The sequence below is a fragment of the Phodopus roborovskii genome, unplaced genomic scaffold, assembly GCF_943737965.1.
Source record: "Phodopus roborovskii unplaced genomic scaffold, PHOROB, whole genome shotgun sequence".
Lineage (NCBI taxonomy): Eukaryota > Metazoa > Chordata > Mammalia > Rodentia > Cricetidae > Phodopus > Phodopus roborovskii.
The window spans coordinates 2,313,365-2,338,090 of NW_026126442.1; the positions used below are offsets into that span (position 1 = coordinate 2,313,365).

The 24,726-nt window shown below is 42.1% G+C and overlaps 2 protein-coding genes across 2 annotated transcripts; one reads left to right on the plus strand and one right to left on the minus strand.

Annotated features, from left to right (window-relative positions):
- The first annotated feature begins 3,861 nt into the window (after window positions 1-3,861).
- On the plus strand, window positions 3,862-20,664 carry Trmt10b (tRNA methyltransferase 10B). The gene is made up of 9 exons (XM_051187716.1): window positions 3,862-3,876; window positions 7,925-8,140; window positions 8,748-8,856; window positions 11,497-11,621; window positions 13,204-13,356; window positions 14,897-14,975; window positions 15,559-15,626; window positions 17,863-17,986; window positions 18,524-20,664. The coding sequence occupies exons 2-9, from the start codon at window positions 7,955-7,957 to the stop codon at window positions 18,628-18,630; spliced, it is 951 nt and encodes a 316-aa protein (XP_051043673.1). The 5' UTR covers window positions 3,862-3,876; window positions 7,925-7,954; the 3' UTR covers window positions 18,631-20,664.
- Window positions 20,512-24,726, minus strand: Exosc3 (exosome component 3). The gene is made up of 4 exons (XM_051187717.1): window positions 24,374-24,726; window positions 23,667-23,816; window positions 21,509-21,660; window positions 20,512-20,881 (listed from the first exon to the last, which is right to left on the minus strand). Exons 1-4 carry the CDS (start codon window positions 24,692-24,694, stop codon window positions 20,680-20,682), a joined length of 825 nt encoding a protein of 274 aa, XP_051043674.1. The 5' UTR covers window positions 24,695-24,726; the 3' UTR covers window positions 20,512-20,679.

Below are 24,726 nucleotides of genomic sequence, written 5' to 3' on the forward strand. Positions count from 1 at the left end.
GCCTGTCTTGTTCTGAGTGGTGATAAATTTGAATTGAAAATGTTTACTCGAGCTAGTTTCAGGCCAGCCTGGACTATAGAGTGAGTTCCAGGGCAGCACGGGCTACACAAAACAAAATTTCATTTTCATTTAACAGAGAGTCAGGACTGTACTAAGAAATTGAGAAATAACAGACTGTATGACACAAGAATTTTCTTCTCTGTTGAGAACATGCTGGGGTATAGATAAGTAGATGTCCATCCAACCAGCAGGTAACAGGCAAAAAAAAAAAAAAAGTCTCATATTTTATCCCAAGAACTCAGGAATTGCTGAAGAACAGTCTTGATTCCCTTGTTACATTAATTTGGCAGTAACCTCCACAAATAGATGCATATATGCATGTTATTGGTAAATGCAAATGCCTCTCTGCTGCAAGCACAGATTGCCACTAGGTGGCAGTAAATTCCCTAGCTGCTTGAGTGACCCATGTGCAGGGGTATTCCCTGCTTTATCTGAAACTGTACCCCTGCCTCTTGCACCGTTTCTGTTTTTTATATAAGGCAAGCATTAAATCCAGGAATCAAAATTGCCATTATTGGACTAATATTAGGGCAGAAGAAATATAATCAATTCTTTCCTCACTGGCCCCTGCTGATCAAGTTAATCCTACTTAGCCATCATGGTCATGGACAAGCTGCTAAACTCTTCTTGTTTTGGGTTTTGTACATGAGGAGGCTCATGTTGTCCACATGATAGAGCAGAAATCTAGGAACAATATAGTAAATTGTAAGTATTGGTAACAATGCTCTGTGTTTCTCCTAGTCTGAAAGTCTCACACACAAACTGCTTTCTCAAGCCAGACACACCCACTTCAAGAGTTCTTTGGGACACCGTTTGTTCTGGCTTTTCTTGTTTGGTGTAGTTTGGTGGCTCACTTGGGCTGTCAGAGAACATCAAAGAGGTCCTGTTTTCTTCCTGTTACTGACACTCGTGAGGCCAATGTTCTACTCCTAATTCCTGGCTTTGTCCAGCAAAAAGCAGGATCAGGGATGAGTCAGTCACACCAAGCTCTCTCCAGGCAGAAGGGAAGCCATACTTGGGCAATGAGAGGAACACATGTCCCTTCCATCCCACTACCAGACACTTGTCATTAGTGAGAATTAGTGTGTGTGTCCGGAAAGGATTGGTTTCCTTAGAATAGTGTTTCTTATGAAGCTTCAAATAAACTTTAAACTCCTGAAGGCAACTTTGAAGTGATTTTGTGACTGAAAAGTAACAGGGCAGGAAAGCAACTTGCATGGTGTGAAACAGGACTTGGAGCCTTTGCTTAAAAAAAAAAAAAAAAAAAAAAAAAAAATCAAAATAGCTTTTTTCTGTGAACAGGCTCTTCATGATCACCCATGAGACTTCAGTAGGGGCTGGATCCTGACTGACCTAAACCGTACTTGTGTCCAATTAACTAGAACCTACAGTATTCCAGAAGCCTTATGTACATAGTGTGAATACTTTTTAACACTTTACATTGTTATACATTTAACCGTTTTGTGAGAAATAGTTATGGAAGAAGATGGAGGCCTGCAGCTGAGACATTCAGCACCGTGTTTCTCCACATCTTTTTGGTTTGCTACTCTTTCCCTCTGTGGTTCCCATGAGGAAGAGTAAGGCCGGGAAAGGGTAGGAAGCTCTTGGTGCTCACTGAGAAGCTGAAGCTCAGGGAAGGCATTCAGTCTGGTACTTTCTTTGTTTGATATACTCCGTACATGAGGCGAGGTGAGAGTTCTATTTTCAAGAGTTCCTGATGGAGGTTGGATGACTCCTAGAGATGGAGAATGACAAAGTTCTGGGTCACCAAAGAGAAGCATGAGACATGTAAGGAGAAAGGCATCATTGGCCATGAGGAGTCATCAGGGAAGGCTCTCCATAAGAGGCAGCACTAATTAGGATGGGAGTGACACCACATGTCAGGCCGTTTTGCAAGGTTTAGATGTCAAGAAAGAAAAAAATTCTGTTAACCAGAATCTACTATGCAGGGATAGTAGGTAAAACACTCATTAGCACAGTGAGCATGGGTCCCCTTTTTTCTATTATCATTATTATATTTTATTGGCTTCACCATGTAGCTCTGGTTTTCTTAGAACTCACTATGTAGATATGTAGACCAGGTTGACATCAAATTTATAGAGATGTACCTGCCTGTGCCTCCCAAGTGCTGTGATTAAAGGCATTTGCCACTACACTCAGCTCTCAAGGGACTTCTAATTAATAGGAAAGAGTGGAGAGGAAATAGAGTGTGCAGATGCCATTGGTGTGTTCCAAGCCATGGGAAACCAGAGCAGTTAGTACTGATCAGCTCCAGGATCACATGGTGCATTAGGGATAGGGTTGAATTTTACTACACCCAGGTACCACTGGAAACTGCTGAGGCATCTTTGGTGGTGGCAAATTTGAAAGTGAAGGCAGCAGGAAAAGCAGCAAGACCGGCTAGGAGGTCATTTTTATTCGTGGGAGAAGTGGAGTGACATGGGAGCCTGAGGATGGGGAGGCTTTCAGTATGGCTGACTATGAGCAAAGGGACTGCTGGTTGTGAGATCTGTTCCTTTGACCCACTTTTCAAGCTGCACCAAAGCAGGCCCACAGGCAGTAGGAAGCCAGAGCCAGCAGTGAACAGAGAAGACTTGGTAGAGCAGGGTCACATCGGAGAAAGAGATGTTTGTCTTAGCATTTAAAAATCTTGGTTCACAACCATCTGTAGATGTGGCGCCCTCTTCTGGCCTGCAAAGATACATGCAGGCAGACCACTGTATACATAATAAAGAAACTTTAAAAAAAATAAATCAAAATATTGAGCACAACTATACTCTAGCATTTGTAAGACTGAGGCAGGAAGATCTCGAATTTGAGGTCAATTTGGGTTACATAATAAGATTTTTGTTTGTGTTTTTGTTTTTGTTTTTTATCAGATTGAAGCATGAATTGGGAGGAATTATGTAAAGAAAAAACCAGAAGGAATGTAACCAGGTTTTGGGTTCATGAGAGGGAGAAAATTCGGATACACTTGTAGGATCTCTCTAAAAATGCAACTTCTAGGGCCACATGAGTTAATCACAAAGTAGCAGATAGTTTATATCAACACAAGGCTAGGGGTCAGCAGTTAACAGCATTGGCTGCTCTTGCAGACAACCTGGACTTGGTTCCAAGCACCCACATGGCTGCTCATAAGTCTCTGTAACTCCAGTTCCCAGGGAATCCAACACCCTCTTCTGGCTTCCCAAAGTACCAGGCACGCAAGAGGTGAGCATATATACATATGCAGGCAAAACATCCATACACGGATACAAAAAATCAATCTTAAAAAAAGACAAGGCTAGGAAAGATCATTTCGTGTGTCTGAGCCTATTTCTGGGTTATTATGTGAAGGGAGATACACGAAGGATATAGACAGCCGCTAGACTTACGCCTGCTAAATCTTGTCTGGGTTTTGAACTTGAACAGCCTGGCAGCAGAGCACTGTGTGCTCAGGAAAGGGCTGTGTTAGCTGACCGCCCTTCTAGTTGAGGGGAAACCAAGGAAACTTTAAGGGCCCCATACTAACACAAGACAAAGCAGATGGTTTGAAGCTTTCCTTACCCCAGTTTTGCAGTGTCCAGCTAGCCAGAAAGCGACTGGTCACCTGCTTGAGCTGTGTAAGGTCTGCGAGGAGGTGGAATTGCCACCCTCAACTAACTTATGGGTAACCCAGAGTAGAGAATTCCCTCTAGCCTACTGGCGTCCTCTATTGAGTTGCCACATTGAAAACTATAACTCCCAGAATGCCACAGGGAAGCTGATCAGGAACCGGAAGTGGTTCGGAGGCGGGGCCACTGGTTTGGTCTCTTTCGAGCCAGGTGTGATTGTCAGGTAAGCGGATGGGGGGGCGGGGGCGAAGGGAAGGGGCGCAGGCGGGGAGAAGTTGCTGGTTTTGTGGGTTGGATTGACTGGGTCCCACCCAGAGGCCGCGGCACCCACAGCCTTGAGCTTCTGAGTCTTGCCTCCCCTCGTTCTCAGCCCGCAGGCCAGCGGGACCCGCGATCTCTGCGGCCTGGGGTCTAGATAGGTCTAGTGCTTTGGTGCCCCACTGCCCAGAATGAGAACATGGGAGACCTGAGCGAGCAGAAGATTGGATACTTAGTGATGGCGTTTGTGCTCATCCGGTGGGACTTGGGCTATCAAAGTTCTGAAGCGGGGATGGTGGAGTTAATGCAGAAAGTATTTATTGAGAGAGTAAACAGAATTTACTTGTGAGGGTGTGAGAAAATCAGACAAAAAATAGGTAGTGTTGGATAGTGAAAATATTCGTGACCTGAGTATGTATGAGATTAAGGAAAGAGCATCGTGGGGAAAAAAAGAAGAGTTTATGAAGAGACATCGGGGTATTTAGTATGTTTGGGGAATGGGTAGACCAGAGAGCTAAAGAAAAATCAGTGGAGGCGGGGCTAGCAGGAAAGATTGCTCCTGCAGAGGATCGGAATTTGGGTCTCAGCATCCCTGTCTGGGTGACACATGACTGCCTATAACTTAAGATCCAGGGGATCTGATGCCTCCGACTTGCATGAGCACCTGTACTCACGTGCACATAGCCACATACATACATACATACATACATACATACATACATACAGTAATAATAAATGTTAGGCCTTTAACCCCAGCATTTGGAAGGGAAGCCAGCCTAGTCTACCAGGGCTTCGTAGTGAGACCCTATCAATCAACCAAATAAAAATAAAAAACCAAATAAATGGAATGTTTTAGAAAAGGGAAAATTGACGGAAGGCTGAACTACTGTAAGTGAAATGGAAAATGTTGCTGATCCTATGCAGAAGGGTGGTATAATTTTCAAACATTTAGATACTCTTATTTATATAGCTATTGCTATTTATGAATATATATTTCATGACTTTATTTACCTGTTTGAGACAGGGTCTCCGGTAGTCCAGACTGGCCAAGGATGACCTTAAATTTCTGACCTTCCTGTTTTCTACCTTTCTAGTACTAGTGTAACCTGAGCTGTCACACTGGTTTATGCAATACCAAGGGTTGAATACAGGGCTTTGTGCATGGTAGACAAGCACTCTTCTGTGTTATTTCCCCATCCTGGTATTTTACTTATTTATTTTTGAGACAGGGTTTCTCTGTATATCCCTGGCTGTCCTGGATCTCACTTCTACACCAGGCTGGCCTTAAACTCACAGAGATTCACCTGCCTCTGCTTCCTGAGTGCTGGAATTAGAGGTGTGCACCACCACTGCCCAGCTCCTAGGATGTTCTTACCATGTGAGGTTCAGTACAAGTTCTGGGGTGCGGAGGTAAATGTTTCTCCCTAGAAGGATTTGTTGTAGAATAGGGAAACAGGAGGACCAGTTTGAGTTGAACTCAAAGCAATTGAAAATTGGAACCTCATAAATATGGAATGAGTGTCACTTCCAAATCCCCAAGATATACCATTGTTGGGTCAGGTACTTAGCAACTCTGTTGAATGACTAAGGCTCAGAAATATTTTTTGTTGTTGGTCAGAGATGGGGTATAATCACTGTATAGACTAGATGGGCCTAGAACTCGTACACTCCCTGCCTCAGCCTCCCAGCTGCTGGGATTACAGGCTGGGATTATAGCTGCTGGGATTATATCTCCTCCTTGAGAAAAGATCTTTTAATTAAGAGGTAAAATGCCAAATCTGGGCATAGATAATGTTTTGTGCAGGTTAATCAGATCTGTATGTTTCTTAAGACTTATCTTTAACAGTGTGTGTGTGTGTGTGTGTGTACACTCATACATGCACACACAAGTGTGGTGGGTGCAATTGCCATCACAATCTAGAAGAGAGTATCTGATCTGCTAGAGAGCAGCTACAGGCAGTTGTGAACCACCTGATAGGAGTACTGGTGCTAGAACTGGAGTCCTTTAAGGGCAGCAAATTCTCTGAACCACTGAGCCACCTCTCCAGCTCCCAGGTCTATGCGTTTTGATGCTCTGCGGCACCTTTGCCTTTTGAGGGCTCTTAGATGATAACCTCTATTCAGCATTTACTGAATTTCCATTGTGTGCCAGCATTCATGTGGGCCACCAAAGGTGCAAAGCTCAAGAAAGGTGCTCTCTGCCTCCAGGACTGCAGGCAGATATAATATAGACTCAAGGCAGTGGTTGGTGTTGTCTTTATTTGACCCCTGGCATAAAAAGCATGTTCATGGATGATAGAACTTAGGAAGGCATGAGGGACAAAAAACAGAGAGACTTCGAAAGAGACATTATAACTTCATTTCCCAATAAGGCCTGCATGCTTATTGTCCAAATAAATAGTTATATACAGATAAGAACACAAAATGCCATGAAATTTGGCTGTTAAAAAATACTTTTAGTTTCCTTCATTTATTTGGTGTTTCTGGGGCTCAAACTCAGGAGTTTGTGAGTAGAAGGCAAGTGCCATGTTTTAGGCTTAGACCTGAGATGTTTTATTGGGAAGAATATTTTTATTTTTATTTGTGTGTGTGTGTGTGTTATGTGTTGGTGCATGTGCCGTGGCACATGTGTAGAGGTCAGAGGACAGCTTTGTGCAGTCAGTTCTTTCCTTCCACGTTTACATGGGTCCAAGGGGTTAAACTTGGGTCTTCTTATCAGATCAGGTCATAAGACTCCTGTGGCTAGAACTATTCATTGAATTTGGGGTTGGGATTAGGACAGAATTTCCAACAATTCCTGAAATATATATTTCTGCCACTTTGTACCACATATTTATGTGAAGTAGTATTCTCAGCTTTAACAATTACAGAATCAAAATATCATTCAACTCTAAAACACACTGAAGCATTCCATCCTACAGTATCAGATATTCAGCCAAGATTGAATGTTTTATATGAAAATAAAATCACACAACCATCTCATTGGGATGCAAACTTGCTCTCATCTCTAGTAAATGATAAAAATATTTGTACACCAGAGTTGTTTTAAAATTAATTTGTGATTTATTATCAGTTGTTTGATTTTGTATATATTATATGCTTGTATATACTGTATACTAGACTTGCATAAAAATTCCTTGGGTGAGAGCCAGCAAGATGTCCCAGGAGGCCAAGGCACTTGCTGCACAAGCCTGATAACCTGATTCCACGTACAGAGATGAGAGAGCCGACTCCACTCAATTTTCCTTTGATGTTCAGATACACTCTGTACATGGATACCCCACTATCAAATGTATACATGTTATGAACAATAATAAATAATTAACAAATGCAATAATAATATAATAATTAAGATAATGTAAATGTGTTCTTGGGTGAAAGGGGGTTACAAGAAGACAAAGTATAAGAGGCCCTGAACTAGCAGGGCATGGTAGTGAACACTTCCAGTGCCAGCACTCAGGCAGGGTCAGGTGGATCTGTGAGTCCCAGGACAGCTTGTACAAGCATCACTGGCTTCTGTTTTGGGAGGTTGAACACCACAGTTATGGTGCTTCTCTATGTTTTTTTCAACCTCAGCCCTACAAGGGACATTACACATTCTCAGTGGTGACTGGCCTTCTGCTATAATGCTGCTCAGATATAGGGTGGGCGCGAGACTTGACACAAGTAATTCTGACCTTGTCACCAAATCCCAGGAGTCTGCCGTTCTTTTTTTACTGGCTCAGGACCTTGTACATGGTAGATGCTTAAGAAGTATTTGCTGAAGGACTGATTTGAAAGTAAACTGAATGGTAATGACACAGTATATTCCAAAGAACACAACAAAAACTTGGCTCTCTGTGGGTATGTGTTGATCGCTTGGAAGTATCCAGTCCTTGTCCAGGAAATGTGTTGGCTTCTTTACTGCTGACCACTCTTTGCTGGAATACTCTGCAGCATGCTTTTCTTTGTTCAGTCAGTACTGTAGCCCTGCCCCTCACTGACACAGTAACACTGTTTTCTTTTGGATGTAGGGAGTTTACCTGTGTAAGTGACGAGAGTGCATGGACTGTAAGTTGGAAGAGAGTGCCTGGAGAGCAGAGTCACTGGTGCTGCAGGGACAAGAAGGTTTCCCGGAGGATGGAGGTGAAGATGGACTCTCTGAGATCCTCCAGCTTCTGCAGGTGGATGTGGAATATGAACACCAAGAGGAAGAAGCCTGCCCTGCAAACAGTGCGACGTGGGGCTCGGTGTGTGCTGTGAGCTCGCCGTGATGAGTGGCCCAGAGGCCCCTGTTCTAAGGGTCAATCGGGAGATGAAAAGAGTTGAGGATTAATTTTGTGTGTTCTAAGTGTTGAATCCATTCATTGAGGTTTCATTTGAGTCCTAAGAATGTAGGACTCAAATAAAAATTTAAAAGAAATTTTGATATGCATCTAAAAGGATCAGGGACTCCAAACTCTGTCCTTTACACTTTGTCCCAATGAATTTTCTATAACCTGGAAAAGTCACTATTGTTATGGTGGGGTGGGGGTAATGTTCTCTCTAATTATGACCTGGGTAGGGATATTATTCAGTGAGAACTGTTACCTTGCAGGCCTTGAGTCAGATACCAAGCAGTGCATACAATAGTAATAACTCAGCACTGTGTACATTGAATATTCACCAATGAAAATAAAATAACAAAGAAGTCATGGGGATAAAGTTAAAAATAAACACAAGCCAATAGGTTTGTTTTTAAGACAAAAATCCTTCCCCCCCCCCCATATATAAATGAAGGAAAGTGACTCTGATGTCCATTTTCCTTTCTGAAATTTATGGAGTTCTCAAACAATTTTGTTTTCTGGATAATGGAAGAAAAATGTGCAGAGAAAACAGAGACACTGGGAAAGGATAGTCTCCTCAAAGAAGAGCAAAAGGAAGCAGGAAAAAGAAAGAAGAAAAGCCAAGCATGCAGAACACCCAGGTACCGGTAACTGTGATTTCATAATTTATAAATTATACCATAAATATTATACTATAAAATATAATAAGATAAAACAAAAAGTATCACATTGGAGCTGGAAAAAAACAAACAAAAGAGAAGGAGCCCAAGAGAAGGCACAGGAGTCAAAGACCCACTCAGGAATCCCATAAAAACACTAAACTGGAAGATATATGTTCAGAGGTTCCGGTGCAGATCTGTCCAGGCCCTGTGCATGCTAACTCTGTCTCTGTGATTTCGTATGAGCTATGGTCATGCTGAGTTAGAGGACCTTGTTTTCTTGGTGTCCTCCATCTCCTTAGGCTCTTAGTTCTCCTTGCCTCCTCTTCCCAAGGGATCCCTGAGTCCTGCGGGGAGAGATTTGATAGAGATATCCCACTTAAGTTGAGTGTTCCAAGGTCTCTTACTCTGCATTATGTCTGGCTGTGAGTCTCTATTTGTTCCCATCTGCTGCAGGAAGAAGCTTCTCTGCTGATGGCTGAGCAAGGCACTGATCTATGAGTATAGCAGAATGTCATTAGGAGTTATTTTATTGCTGCATATTCAGGGTTGGTTTTTTGACGGGGGTGGGGGTGTTGTTGTGCTTTTTTTCTTTGTTTTAGACCAGTAGAACTTCGTTTTACCCCAGGTCCCTGGGATACCTAGTCTCTGGTTCTTGGCCATCCAAGCAGTGTTGGTATGGGTTCCATCTCATGGGCCTTAAGTCAGATGTTTGTTAGTTACTCCCACAAGCTCTGAGCCATCATTGCCCTAGCATGGTGCAGTCAGGACGCCATTGTACATCAAAGGGTTGTGACTATCTTGGTATTTACATTTCTCTTTTGGTAGCATGCAGAGTACCTTCCTATACCAAAGATACTGGGCTGTAGGGGTGAAGACTCTATTTAGGCACCAGCTCAACTTCTCCACGTTCAATGAGTTGCATATGTATTGTCTTCAGCAATGGGGCCTTGTTGTCAGTTTGTGGAGAGCAACTTACAGTTTTAGCAACAGCCTGGTGTAGCAAGCTTTCCTGTCAGACTATCTTTAAACCGCCAGCTCACAAATAACAAACCGGAGACTCATTAATTATAAAAGCTTGGCCTTAGTTTAGGGTTGTCTAAACTAGCTCTTATAACTTAAATTAACCCATACATATTAATCTGTGTTCTGTCCTGTGGCATTACCTCTCTTCCATTTTGCACCTCCTATTTTCTTTCTGTCTTGTTGACAACTTTGCCTTTCTTCTTCCGAGTCCTCTCTCTACCCAGAAGTCCTGCCTAGCTATTGGCTGTTCAGCATTTTATTATACCAATCACAGCAACACATCTTCACACAGTGTACAAATATTCCACCACAGCCTAGGTTGTTTGGGGATTCCTATGGGCCCTTTTGGCCAACAGCTCAATTAGATGATACCTAATCCCAGTGCTGGAAGATCCACTTGGTAACAAGAGATGGCCAATTGGAACTCTGTCTCCCCATTATTTAGATCATCTTCACGGAGATATTTTAGGAAGCTTCTGCTGTATTAGGTTTCCATACTAACCCTCAAATGGCCCTTAACTTTAGCTATACCTCCCTGTATTCCTCCTTTCATACCCCTTTCCTTCCCCTCCCCACTTGATCCTCCTGTTACAGCCCCTCTACCCATCCATCCTTCCATAGCTGTCTATTCCATTTCCCTTTCCTAGGAAGATCTGTCTCCCTCTAGTCCCTTACTCTATATACCCAATCTCTGTGGTTCTGTGTATTGTAGCTTGGTTATCATTGACCTGACAGTTGATATCCATATATAGGTAAACACATAACATATTTATCTTTCTGGGTCTAGGATACTTCACCCAGGATGACTTTTTCTACTTCCATCCATTTATCTGAAAATTTCATGATGTCATTGTTTTTAACTGCTGAGTAGTACTGCACTGTGTAAATGTGCCACATTTTCTTTATTCATTCTTCTGTTAAGGGCCTAGATTGTTTCCAATTTCTAGTTATTATGAGTAATAACGAGCACCAGTGAAAATGGTTGAGCAAGTGTCTCTGTGGATGAAAGCATTCTTTGGGTATATGCTTGAGTGGTATAGCTAGATCTTGGGGTATATTGATTTTCATATTCCTAAGGAACCTCCACACTGATTTCCATAGTGGCCCTACAAGTTTGCACTCCACCAGAAATGGGTGGGTGTTCCCTTTACTCCCCATCCTCGCCAACATGAGTTGTCACTTGTTTTATTTATTTATGTTAGCTATTCTGATGGTGCAGATGAAATCTCTGTTGATTTGTATTTGCCTGATGGCTAAGGATGTTGAACATTTCTTTGTTTCTCAGTCATTTGAGTTTCCTCTTTTAAGAATTCTCTGTTTAGATCTGCATCCCATTTTTTAAATCAGGTTATTTGGTTTCTTGATACCTAGCTTTTCTTTTTTTTTTAAATTCTTTATCTACTTTGAATATTAGCTCTTTATCAGATGTGTAAGTGTATAATAATCTTTTCCCATTCTGCAGTTGCTGCTTTGTTCAAATGATGATGTCCTTTGCCGTGCAGAAGCTTCTCAGTTTCATGAGGTCCCATTTATTAATTGTTGATCATAGTGTCTGTGCTAGTCCACGCTTAATCCTCTCTGGTATTTCTGTCGCAGGCACCTGCCCCCAGCACAGCAAACGTTTTTTGAAAGCCTTAACCAAAGAGAAACTTTTGGAAGCCAAACACTCAGGACCAAGACTATGTGTTGACTTAAGCATGACCCACCACATGTCCAAGAAGGTAGCATACTCAGATCCTAAGGGAGGCATGGAAGGGAGCAGCGTTTGTGAAGTGGGTGACCATCTCCAGCTTCTGTGGCACTCTAGTAATTTAGACGTGTCTGGTTTTCTACTCTAGGCTACCAAGTTCCACAGTGGCTGTTGGGAAGGAACATGTATTCTTTGGCTTATTTGCAGTTTGTCTTCTCTTTTGAGTCTACGACTGTGGCCTTGATGTTTTCAGTCTGGGTGGATCCTTGCTGGTTTAGTTCTCTAGACACTAAATCTTTGTCCTTCTGCTTGGAACAGAAATACTAGCTTGACAGCATTCTGTGGGGAGGGTTCCTGGTGGGAGGTCTCCTTGCAGTGTTTACAATTTAGTTACTTCCCACTATTTCCTTTAGTGATTGAGGGATTTGCCCTGAAGGGTTCTGCAGATGGCCGAACACATGTCACATGATCCTGGAAAGATGAGATGTCAATTAGTCTTATGGACTCACAGGCTAGGGAGGAGGCTATGACATGCTACTTAGAGCCACATGGGGTTATACTTGCAAAGAGAGAGCAATGGTTTGGCTTTGTAGTATCAAGGATAAGATGTCCCCGGGGTCCCACAGGACAAAATGGTTGGCTTATTTGGATGCCTTCATGGGCTGCTGGGGCCAAATAGGAGTAAGCAGCAACTGTGCCTCATTCACTTGGTAAAAAGGCTTTTTGGCTAGGAGCACTTGTTTCATCTGGAAAGGCAGAGCTGCATGGGGAGCTTGAATTTGGCTTTTGAGGTCATCTGAGTTGTGCCAGAAGTCAGACCAGCACATAATACTGGGCCTGAATTTGAGGCCTTACACCATAGTGAATCTTACTTCAGACATCTCTGTTATGTGTGCTAATGTGCCATGTTTCTCAGAGAAACTGGGAATACTGCATCTCTAAGGTTCTCAACAGACTCTCTGACTCTGGCCTTCTAAAAAGTGAACAAGGAGGCAGGATGTGGTGGTGCACTTTAATCCCAACACTGTGGAGGCAGAAGCAGCAGCCATACACAAACATACGAAAAGTGAACAAGGCAAGTCTCCCTTTATATTAACTGGGAGAGCAGATTAAATCAAACCCTGCTATTTATTCAGTAGAGCTACAAATCAAGCTAAGGTATGAAAGAACTTTCCAGGATTAGGGAGGAAAGTTGAAACTTCTAATGCTGTGGCATCTCTTAATGTTAGGGTGATGGTACCAAATGTACCTAATGGAGCATGAAAGTGTTGCTACTCTAACCTTTTTCAATTTAAATACTGAACATCACATAACACAAAGCTTTAGCTAAAAGCGGAAGTAATCTCTCCAAATATCATTAAATACACAGTGGCAGAGACGGCCACTGTTTTTGCATTCATGAGTATTTCCAGAATAGCATCATTGTCCTAGCCTTGGTCTGTATGTGTGATGCCTTAGGATTTAGCACTTCTCTGCAGTAAAGGGGGGCGGGCTAGTTATGAGAATCTTGTGCAGCAGTGGTTGGTGAATGACTGCTGTGTGACTAGAGCTGGTAGGGCTGGCAGGAGCTGTCCTTATGGTTGTTCTGCTGTGTCGTCCTCATCGCTTTGCAGGAATTGAGTAGGTTGGCGGGACAGATTCGAAGGATGTATGGTTCTAACAAAAAAGCCAGCAGGCCCTTTTGGATCTGCCTCACTGGATTCTCAACTGACAGTCCTCTCTATGAAGAGTGTTTGAGGATGAATGATGGATTTTCTGCATACTTGGTAAGAATCCTCTGACACGTTACCTGAATTATCTAAAAGTGCTCATGTCCTAATAGAGAGGCTTTACTCTTTCATTCTTTAGCATAGAGCTTGCTCTCTGCCTATGGCTTCCACATCCATACATTTAACTGTGTCTGTATTGCATTTATTTTATATATATATATATATATAAATCAATCATGGCATGAATATAGAGGTCAGAGGACAATGAGAGTTGGTTCTCTCTTCCCACCATATGGATCCTGGGATAAGACTCAAGTCAGGCTTGGTGGCTAGGGTCTTTGTACCCACTGAGATGTCTTACCCCTGGCTTAACCATAGTTTTAAAAAAATATTTGGAAAAGATTGAATCGATACTTTTTGTTCTTGTCATTTATTCCCTCTGCAATACAATATGGCTGGGTGTGGTGGCTCATGCCTGTAATCCCAGCACTTCAGAGGCTGAGGCAGAAAGAAGGATGGTCAAGTTTGAGGTTGGCTTGAACTGTACAGTGAGCCCTAGGCCATTGTGAGACCCTGTCTGCAAACACAAGAGGAAACTGAAACTCCAGCATTAGAGCTGTCTATGTTTACTGGGCATCAAAATAGTCTAGAGAGGATTTAAAGTCTTCAGGAGTGTGTAACTTAAATGTAAGCACTGGCATTTTATGTAAGAGACTTGAGCATGCTTAGCTTTTGGTGTCTGTGGGACCATCTTGGTCTGAGGACAAGTATAGTGTCTGAATATAAATGATGTTTTCACTGTTGCACTCTTAAAAGTCTCAGAATCTTGCATTAATGTTCTTGTATTACTTTTTTTTTTTTTTTTTTTTTTTTTTTTTGTTCTCATTCTTGCCCTGCATTGGCAAACGGATATTCCCAGTGTCTAGGAATATGTTTTATAACCTGTCTAGTTCAGGCTAACCCATATCCTCCAGTAATTTTTTTGGGAAACAGTCAAGGAGAGGCAGAGGTAGGGAACATGGTTGTTAGAGGAAGAGAAATGTCGTTTTTAGAAGCAGTGTGGCTTTACAGTGTCTTTTAGGAAGAACTTACAGGACTGTCCAGCTCTTTGCTGAGGATCTCGTAAAGGTAGCAGCAGATATGCAAGTGAGAATCCAAATCTTTCTCAAGGAATGGCACTAAAAATGCCCCTCTGTGCTGCTTTGTAGCAGCCTTCCCTGGGGAAGTTACGGAGGCCATAGATGTGAGATGTGCTGTGTGGCGCTGCACAGCTAGCTGCCTCCCGTTACTGCTCACCAGTCTCTCCTGTGTCCTGTGTCCCTGCCATCCCTAGTGTGGTACTCCCTCACATGTAGTACTGGTGTATGCTCACCGTCCCTCTGGGAGCTCCTGGTCACTTTATGTCTCCTTTCTGTGGATTAAACATCTGTGCTTTTGTTTGGTTCAACTAAGCACTTTGCAAAAAGCCCTCAGACCTACAGCTCCTCAGGACAGCAGAGCTGTGCCTGACAGACACTAGATGCCCAGGAACTAGTGTGAGTTGTGCGCTGTGCTATTTTAACCTTGTCCACCTGTGCGATAATCTCTGTATTTCTAGCTTGATGTAACAGAAGAAGACTGCTTTAGTTTATTTCCTCTGGAAACCCTTGTATACCTGACTCCCGACTCAGAACAGGGTAGGTACCTTTCCTTTCCTTTCAATGAGTGTTCATGTGGTACTTTGTTCCTCATCTTTTGTCTCATTATTCCCTGTGGCACATTTGTCACTCCATCCAAGAGTGGGGGGATGAACTGACGTCTCTTGTGGGCAGATATCCAATGCTGCAGAGATTATTTCCATCTTCAGTTGGACTCTGTATGCTGCCTGGCAATCGGTTTCCTGACCAGCTTGGGTCAGTGTTTATATCAGTGAAATATATATATAAAATCACTGTATTCTATCCATGTATACATATTATATTACACAGACAGAATATCCTGTTTCACATAATTTTCTCACTTCTATTAGGTTGGTCATAGTGCTGTCATATTCATCTCACATTTCTCTGTGGTTTTGTTTATTTTCTAACATAGTGTCTGTCACTTTGAACATACCACTCATTTTTCAGATCTGCCTGCCTGCTTTGTCTTCAGAGGATTAGCTTTTTATTGTGTTATATTAGTTGTATTAATATTGATGATATTTATTTCCTTTTGCTTTCTTTGGATTTAGAAATTATAAAACCAATTTGATCTCAGTGACCTTCATTTTTTCATTAGCCCTTGAAGACATTGATCAAAACACGGTTTACATCATTGGTGGACTTGTAGATGAAAGCATTCAGAAGGTAAGTATACATTTTAGCCCATTCATAGTGGAGGCATTTTCCCAGTTATGGTCTTACCCAGAAGGCCTAGCAGCTGCATGGGAACAAGAAGAAGAGCTTGTTGTTTGTGGAGCGCCTCTCCTGCCTGGTGACTTAGACACAGCCGTTTTTTCTGCTTCCTCTCTCTTCCCTTCTTTCTGTCAGGATAACTCTGATCTCGGCTCAGCATTTTCCCCCCACACTTTGTTCTCTGTGAGGGATTAGTCAGCTTCTTCTAGGCTAACTCTTTTGCTGGTGTGAGTCTTATTCCCATAGGACCTCAAATCAGTTGGATTGTTCAGGCTTCTTCTTTAGATTTTTTTTTATATATATATAGGAATGTTTTGCTCACATATGTCTGTGTACTATGTGCATATGCCTGTTCAGAAGAGGGCATTAGATCCTCTGGAACTGTAGGTACTGGGAATCAAATCGAGTTCTCTGTAACAACAAATGCTGTTAACCGCTGAGCCATCTCTCCAGCCCCTTGCTCAGGCGTCTTGTTGAATTGGAGTTTCATTGGAGTAATTAAGCTTTTACTGAAGTTTTAACTTTTGTTATACAAATATTAATTTTTTTCTTATATTTAATAATTAACATACATTGCATAGTTTTTAAGTTGAATAATGATATAATAGTATACATTTTCAAAAAGAAACATAGTGAGAAATAAGTATATTTCCCACTTTAGACCCCTCAATCCTCAAGGCACCATGGCTCACTTTTCTTAGGTATATTTGTTGGTGTATTTTACATGTGTTTATCATGTATATAGAAGTATTTTGTGTGAGACACACATATGAAGCACGTTTAACACAGATGATACTTAGTTTTAAAACTAAGTATAAGTTGGGCAGTGATGACACATGCCTTTAATCCCAGCACTAGGGAGGGTAGAGGCCAGCCTCTACTAGTCTACAGGACTAGTTCCCGGACAGCCAGGGATATTACACAGAGAAACGTGTTCTCTTGAAGAAACAACAACAAAAACCTAAGTACAACTAACTGTTTAAAGCTAAGTGTCCTGCTAGACTTGGCATTTAATCCCAGCATTAGGGAGGCAAAGGCAGGCAGGTCTCTGTGAGTTGAGGCTAGGCTGGTCTATAGAATGAGTTCCAGGACAGTCAGGGCTACATGGAGAAACCCTGTCCTGAAAACAAAATAAAAAACTAAGTGTTCCATGCTGTCATAATAATAATCTAAAAATGGGCAAAGGGGTCTCCTAAATAAGAAGTCTGCTAATAGAAATTAGAAAGTAATTAGAAAGTAATAACTGATTCAGGCGGCTGACTAAGTGAAGCCATTACTAGCTATCTGAAGTTCATGCTCTCAGAGTGTCCCCTGGCAGAGTACCAAGGCAAAATGTACCATTACAGTGAAGCCATTGTTGGTTATCATCCCCAAATTTGATGAGGTGATACTCTTTCCTGTCAAGTATTCTTGCTCAAATTTTGAAAAATAAAAATTTATGAGAAAACAAGAAGTTTAGGACATTCTGCAAAACAAAAGCCACTGTAATAGAAACAAACAAACAAATGGGGGATGTTTTAAAGGAATGTAACAAATTAAAGCATATTAAATACAGTGACATATCTGTGGCCCCATCTGCCTGGGAGGCTCAGGCAGAAGTATGTGAGCCCTTCTTATAAACAAAAACCTGTCAAGTGTACTATGGATGATTGGATTTCAGATTGGGGGATGCTTTTGAAGAGGCATTTGGGGGACTTCGATAATGGTTGGGCATTAAATAATCTTACAGAATTTTCAGAAATGAAAAAAAAAAGTACTTTGTCAATGGAGGAGAATGCTGTTGTTCTCCAGTGAAAGGTTAAATATTAAGTGATGGAATGTTAGATATCTGTAGCTTACTTTCAGACAAACTTGATAATGTTAGCTGGTGAACATAGATGAAAGGAATAAGAATTAATGGTTTTTTCAGTTTTCTTAGATTTGAGATATTTTAACATCAGTAACTGGGAATGGGAAAGAGCTTTATTGCAGAAGCAGGGTCACTACTTACTTCTCCCTTGTCATAGTCTCCTGAGACAGGTGGATGGCCTCGGGGGGGGGGGGGGGGGGGGGGAGGTGGAGGTGAATAGAGTGTGCTGTTCTACCAACTAAAAGTAGTAATGTGTAGGAATTCTCAAAATTGGCAGTGTCTGTTACACCATGAATATCTTCACATGTAATTTTTATAACAAGACAATCTGATTTATAGAAGGTGACATTTCAAAAAGCTCGAGAATACTCTGTGAAGACAGCCCGTTTGCCAATCCAGGAATACATGGTCAGGCGCCAGAATGAGAAAAACTACCATTCAAAAATACTGGCCATCAATCAAGGTACTGCTCACATGGCCCAACCCGACATGTTTTTCCTTCCTGGACATTTATTAGTCATATTTCTTTAATGACCACAATGTTTTCTGTTTACTCAGATGGCTGCTTAGTTTTTAGCAATGCTCTTGTCTCCTATGACTCATATACCTAGACTTTCCTTCATGTACTTGCTGGTAGGCTGCTGACCACTGAGGGGTATTCCTCATTTTCTTTTTGTTCCTGGCTGAACGGGTCCCTTTGCCTAGAATGCCCTGCCGTCTACTTCCACTGGCCAGTATTCCTCTAGGCTTCAGTTCAGGAGCATCTTAGCTGCCTTGCCTCTCACTGCAGACCCGGTGCAGTGTTATCTATTCACAAGCCTCTCCTCCCTGTGTAAGCTGAGTCCCTACTTCTCTCTTCTCATGATCTTCCCATGATCTACTACCATGTAACTCAGAGCACATTTGGTCAATGAAACATTCCACAATACCCTTTTCTTCATTAGTCCTTCACTGATCTTTTCTCCTCAATGGTAACCAACTTTTGTTTACCCTCCAACAGTGTTTGATATCCTGTCCACTTACTTTGAGACTCACAACTGGCCTGAAGCATTGAAGAAAGGAGTTTCTCCAGGAAAAGGCTACATTCTTCGGAATTCAATGGAATGATGGGCAGCCTTCAGCTGTAGTGAGTGAAACACCAGAGGTGTCTTGACCAATGGACAAGGCAAAGGGTGGCAGTGACACACACTTGCCTTTACTTATCATGGATCTTTGAAAGCAATTATTGTCAAGGACCATATTTTATGCTTTGTGTCACCTACATGCCTGGCTCACTGGAAATGTTCTGATAAAACAATATTATGGTTTTAAAAAGTTTATGTGTTAAGGAATTGTCCAAATACAGAGCATTTTGGATGTTAATTTATGTTTTGTACATTAGTCTCTATTTGTGAAAGGTCTGTTTTAGAGATGTTTGTCAGTTTTTCATTGAACTTGCATGAAAGTACTTTTCAACACCTGTAAGTGTGCTGATTCTTCACCAGCTCGGGCACACGCTGCACATAAGCTTTGCTGTCCTCTCTTAGCCCAGCCTGGCCTGGCCTACTAAAGCCTTTAGAGCACTTTGTTCTCTCCTGTGCTCTCACTCTTTCTCATTCTGATTATGGTCATGGAGGGCTCCTCTCTTCTGTCTGTACAAATAGCTTTGTGTAGCCTTCTGGGCCTTATACAAACCAAGTGCTGTGCACACGTACACCCCCCCCCCCCCAGACCTAATTTAAAAAGCCCACGTCGTTACTAACAAATACAGGATAAAGATGCTGCATTCTGACACACAAGCACACGTTACAAGACAGAAGTCTCCTCACATTCAGATAGAACTGTCTGTTACTCCCATTTTGGGTTGACTTGAAGGTCAAGCTATTTTCAAGTTCGTTTTCTGTAACTCAGAAGAACCGAAAGGACCTCTCAGCCTACTTCCTTCTCCTTTCCCATTGAATCCCATGGGAGCTATCACTTGATACATTCTATGTTATTATTGAAAATAGGCTATATCTCAGAAAACCACTTAAGGTTTTCAGCATACTGGATGGTTCTCATACTGGATGGGATTAAATACATAGGCTTCAGGGGTACATAACTCATTCTCAGAGATCTATAAACCCAGAACCACTGAACTTTTATCACTTGCCAGTCTATGTTTCTATCTCTGGAGGCTTTAACATAAGTAGCATAGAATTTTCTTTCCAACTCAAGTCCAAACCTCTCTTTATCTAAAACTTATTTTAAGATTATGGGAATGATGTTAGCTAAATAACATTTGGCCAGACTAGAATCAGGAATCATCATCCTGTTACTTAGGAAAAAACTGAAGGCCAGGCAGTAGTGGTGCATGTTTTTAATCCCAGCACTCGGGAGGCAGAGGCAAGGGGATCTCTGAGTTTGAGGCCAGCCTGGTCTACAGAGCGAGTACCAGGATAAGGCTCCAAAGCAGTACAGAGAAACCCTGTCCCAAAAAACCAAACCAAAACAAAAAAAAACTAAAGACATAAAAAATTTAAAAATATCTTGTATTACCAAGTGAAATACCTATAATTACAGAGTTTTTTATAATATATCCTGGGGGGGGGGATTAAAGACATGAAGTACACAGTATGTTAAGTTATAATACCCTATAACTTCAATTTGAAAGACATAAATATGCGGTGGTTAAGCCTTAGGCCTGTCACACTCTGCAGTAGTATCTTTATGAGGAGTAGTGTCTTTGCAGTTACTGGGTGTGAGCTAATGGTGTAAAACACCTGGGACAATACTCTTCAACATGGTAAGCATAGGAGTATGAGCTGGACATACTCTTCCACTGGCTTATGGGATGACAGATGGGCTCTGCAAACAAGTCTTACTATTATAACAAGAAAACAATTTTAATATTGAGCTACAGCCCATTATAGAAACTGTACAATAGCAGAACTTCAAATAACACTATATACAAAATTTATATAAAAAATTTACAATTTTCTTATCTATGTGTGAGTGAAGACCAGTAACTCTTATAAAAATATTTTATTGGATTCTAGTAAGACAATATGCATCTTCTGAAGATGTGATAGGAAGAGGTTCATCTGAAAAAAAGATCTCCCCAGGAAACTCAGTCTTGACTAAAATGAGCCATTAAAAGTGTTCATGTCCAAAAAAAAAAAAGTAGAGATGTTCATGTCAACTTTCTGCCAATCTGGCAAAGATTTGTTTTCTTTGATCTGTTGTCATGTGTTCACAAGCTTCTAAGACATTTGCCAAAATTAAAGTCTGCTGAATGGTTTTTGCCTTGACCCATATTCTTCCATTCATCCCAAATACAATCTCCAATGGATAGAGTTTTCCCAGTTCTTGTATGATTTCACAATCTGGAGCTAATAGCCTGGTAGGAAAAATAAGAAAAGAAAATTTAATAGAGCAGTAGGATATGTGTGGCTCTCTTAAGGAGATTCCTTTTCTGAGTAGTTCTCCGTGGCTATCCAAAGTCCCCTCAGCATCGTTCTCAAAACAAGGCACATGATGCTATCTGCTGCCCCTTTTCTTGTACCAGCTCCTCCCCCAGCCCTTTTTTATTTGGAGATGAAGCATAACTAGGTCACTTAACTAGTCTCAGATCTGCAAACTGTCCTGCTTTTCCAAGTAGCTGGACTACAGGAATGTGCCACTGTGCCCAGCTCAATGCCCCCTTTCTTCCAAGAACCTTCTACCATGCCAGAGTTTACAATCATGTCACCAGTTATGTGTAACATAAATTTATAAAGTCTCCTTCCCCTGAAGACTTCCCTTAATTCTAAGACTTGAGGATCATAGCTTATTATTATTATTAATATTATTGTTATCATCATCATTATTTGGGTTTGTGAGACAGGACTTTTGTTAGCCCTGGAACTTGTTGTGTAGAACACGCTGTCCTGGAATTCATAGAAATCTCTGTGCTAGGATTAAAGACCTACACCACCACCCAGCTTAAATTTTCATTAAAGCAGAGCAGTTATGTAAGTTAACTTACTTTCTAATTAGGCCCAAAGTCACTTTGAAGAGCAGACCATCCTGTCCAATCACACCCATTCCATTGGCCCGTCCACAGCTGTCAATACAGACCATTTCCGGTTCCATGTCTTTATTAGCAACCACACACTGGCCATAGATGAGATCTCCAACCTGTAAGATTAAAAGAAAAGTTCACTTCCTTTCACCCAGATATTCTAAAGCTTCTGGTTCTGTTCTGTGGGCAGGAATGCCAGCAACCCACAGTTCTCAGGCAACACTACTTTGGAGCTGAGTACTCCTTACACCATGAAATCCTCCAACAAGAACCACTTCAAAGTTAAGAACACTCTTCAAAATTGCCCTGTCCAACTTATATATGGTTTAATTTAAATTTATACTTAACCTTATATCTAGTTAATATATAAAATTGAGTTTCCCATTGTACTAGCTACTTTTCAACTGCTCAACAGCCACATGTAACTAATGGTAGCTCTATCAGTCAGTGCAGATACAAAAACAAAATCTAACAACAACAAAAAAACATGATTGGAAAATGTTCTATCAGTACTTACTTAGAAGAAATGATATACTTGACCAGAGGAAGGAAAAAGTCAGGATATCCATATTCACATGAAAAGGGGACAATGGTAATTCGGATGTTACTACATGGAAGATTTGCTTTAAAATGTTATAAAACTGTACTTTAAAATGATGAAGCTGAGGAAACAGAATGAATTTGTTCTCTTCAACATTAAAATCTCCACTGTTGAGAGCTGGAGAGATGGCTCATGGGTTAAGAGTACTTGATGCTCTTGAAGAGGACCCAGGTTTGTTTCCTAGCAACTCACAACCACCCAAGTTTCAGGAGGCCTGACCTTCCTGTTTGACTTCCATAAGCAGCAGTCATACAGAAAGTAAATACAAACATGGAGCCAAAATACTCTCGATATGCATATATTAAAAATATTTAAGTACCCACCATTTTGGGTGACTACAAAACCTAGATGGAATGAACCATAACACACTTTATGCCTTTCAGGAACACATGGTCTTCCACAGGGCATTGAGAATGAATAAACTCATGAACAAATTCAAGAATATATCCAGTACCATGGTAAAGATATAGGAAAAGTGATGATGATGAATGACTTTACATAGCCTGGACCTCAAAGGATGGATGTCTTTCTCATAGGCCGAAGAGAAATTGCAACCCAGACAGACAGGAGCACCATTAATAGACCCAAGGAAACAAAGTTCAGTGGTGTCGTGAAGCTTAACCATGGTTACGTGAAGTACATTAGCATGAGGGGAAGACCCTTGGGGTACAAGGCCAATGAATTCTGTATGATTCCAACTTTTTTCCCCCCTGTTAAGAAAGGGAATATGGGAGCTGGAGAGATGCCTCAGTGGTTAAGAGCACTGACTGCTCTTCCAGAGGACCTGGGTTCAATTCCCAGCAACCACTTGGTGGCTCACAACCATCTACAATGAGATCTGATACCCTCTTTTGGCATAAAGTCGATAAAGCATTCATATACTTAAATCTTTAAAAAGAAATCCATACATATAAATTTTAAAAGAGGGCTATCACCAAGAGGCTGTCAACAGATGGAAGCTGGAATGTTAATGAGATTGCTGTCCAGTTTTGTTCAAAGGGAGCAAATGTTAGAACTCGTGGAGACAAAGGGATCAGCATGCAAAAGAGAAGAGATGGAACAAATAAGGTCAAGTGAACAAGACCTGTGACAGTTGGAAAAAAAGTAGCATAGACACCATCAAATTTCTGGCTCAGATGCATCCTCAGGAAGGATACAGCTAGACTACGCAGAAAGCCCAAGCAGAAATCCTGTAGTAACAAGATCACTCCTCTGTCGGCTCCAAGCATTTAGAGCCCAAATGAACAGATGACTGAGAGTACCAGTGTCCCTTCAGCTAAGGCCACTTTCCTTGTGAGATGGATATGGACCTGACAGGTAACAAGGAAAGCAAACATAACCCTTCAACCTGGGAAAGAACCAAGAACACAGCCCGGGTTCTGGAGCAGCAGCACTTAAGGAACCATCTTGGAGAATGATAGTTTAAGCTTTGGAGACAATTCAGGAAGCCCTCTGGACAGTTAAATTTCTGGGGAGTGGCTATTTTTTCTTATTGTTGAAACCAAATACTCCCATCATTACCTGTACATTGGGTCTATTTCTTTTAGTCGCTCCTTCAAATGCCAGGTAAGACAAAGAAGCTGGCTCACTTCCTCCAACGTCAACTTTGAATATATCTCCAGATTTAGCGATCACTATACCAATCACATGGTCTCCTTTCACCGGTACGTACTACAAAACACAATGAACAACCATAAAAAACACGAATACTGCTAGGAAATACATTCAGCAAGTGTTATCAAGGTTGCTCAGGGTAGATCTCAAACAATCCTCCCAACTCATGAACTCCTCTGGTATCTGGAACTACAAAACCTGCCCGCACCAGTGCAATTTTGTAGTCTCTAATTCGGAGTTGACCTGGTCAGGTTTTATACTTCAGCATCTTTTATACATCTGGTGGCACAAGAACCCTCACAGTTAAGGAAGCCCATCCATCAGACACTTGTATGTGAAAGCTCTTTCTTACTCTACGAGAAATTTACTCCCTGTTATTTAGACTCATTGCAACGGGGACTCCAAATGGCAAGCCTGCTGCTTCCTAGTCTGTAACCCTTTCCTCCTTTCCCCGTTCTCAGGATGTGTTTCTATTGTGGTTCCTCTAAAGAACACGCAGAGAGGGCCTGGAGGCTACCGCGGCTCTAGGCTGGCTTATCCTCCCCTCCCACTTGCTGTCTTCCCAGAACTTGGATCCCTCTTCCTGCAGCACCGCCTCTCCGACGTCCGCTCACCCGCTTCTGTTGCGAATCCACCCAGTAAACGCCACCGCCGCCTCCTCCGGGCTCCTTGTGCCGCAGGCGGCCACACTTGGTGACCAGCAGGCGGTCCCCGCAGCGTCGCAAACCCGGGCCACACACCACACGCAGCCGCGGGCGCGCCCCCGAGTTCAGACGTAACGGCTGCTCCCCGGCGCCGCCAAGGCCGTTTACATCCTCGTGCTCCGGCAGCACCAGCTCCTCCCCAGGGAGAACCACCTGATTCAGCACGATGTGCGCTGGCCGCGCCCGGCAGCCGGCTACCGATTGCGTCGCAACCGACAGTACTTCGGCCATAGCAGGAGTCACCGCAGCTTCCGGTATTCTGT

What these genes read in the sequence shown, in the direction of transcription:
- Exosc3 (XM_051187717.1), bottom strand. Translation starts at nt 24,694, where the DNA reads ATGGCCGAAGTACTGTCGGTTGCGACGCAATCGGTAGCCGGCTGCCGG. An exon ending in TGGATTCGCAACAGAAGCGG is followed by an intron (nt 23,817 to 24,373) that starts GTGAGCGGACGT and finishes TGTGTTTTGTAG; the next exon opens with TACGTACCGGTGAAAGGAGA. An exon ending in ACTTTGGGCCTAATTAGAAA is followed by an intron (nt 20,882 to 21,508) that starts GTAAGTTAACTT and finishes TTTTCCTACCAG; the next exon opens with GCTATTAGCTCCAGATTGTG.
- Trmt10b (XM_051187716.1), top strand. Translation starts at nt 7,955, where the DNA reads ATGGACTGTAAGTTGGAAGAGAGTGCCTGGAGAGCAGAGTCACTGGTG. An exon ending in CAAGCATGCAGAACACCCAG is followed by an intron (nt 8,857 to 11,496) that starts GTACCGGTAACT and finishes TTTCTGTCGCAG; the next exon opens with GCACCTGCCCCCAGCACAGC. An exon ending in ATGGATTTTCTGCATACTTG is followed by an intron (nt 13,357 to 14,896) that starts GTAAGAATCCTC and finishes CTGTATTTCTAG; the next exon opens with CTTGATGTAACAGAAGAAGA.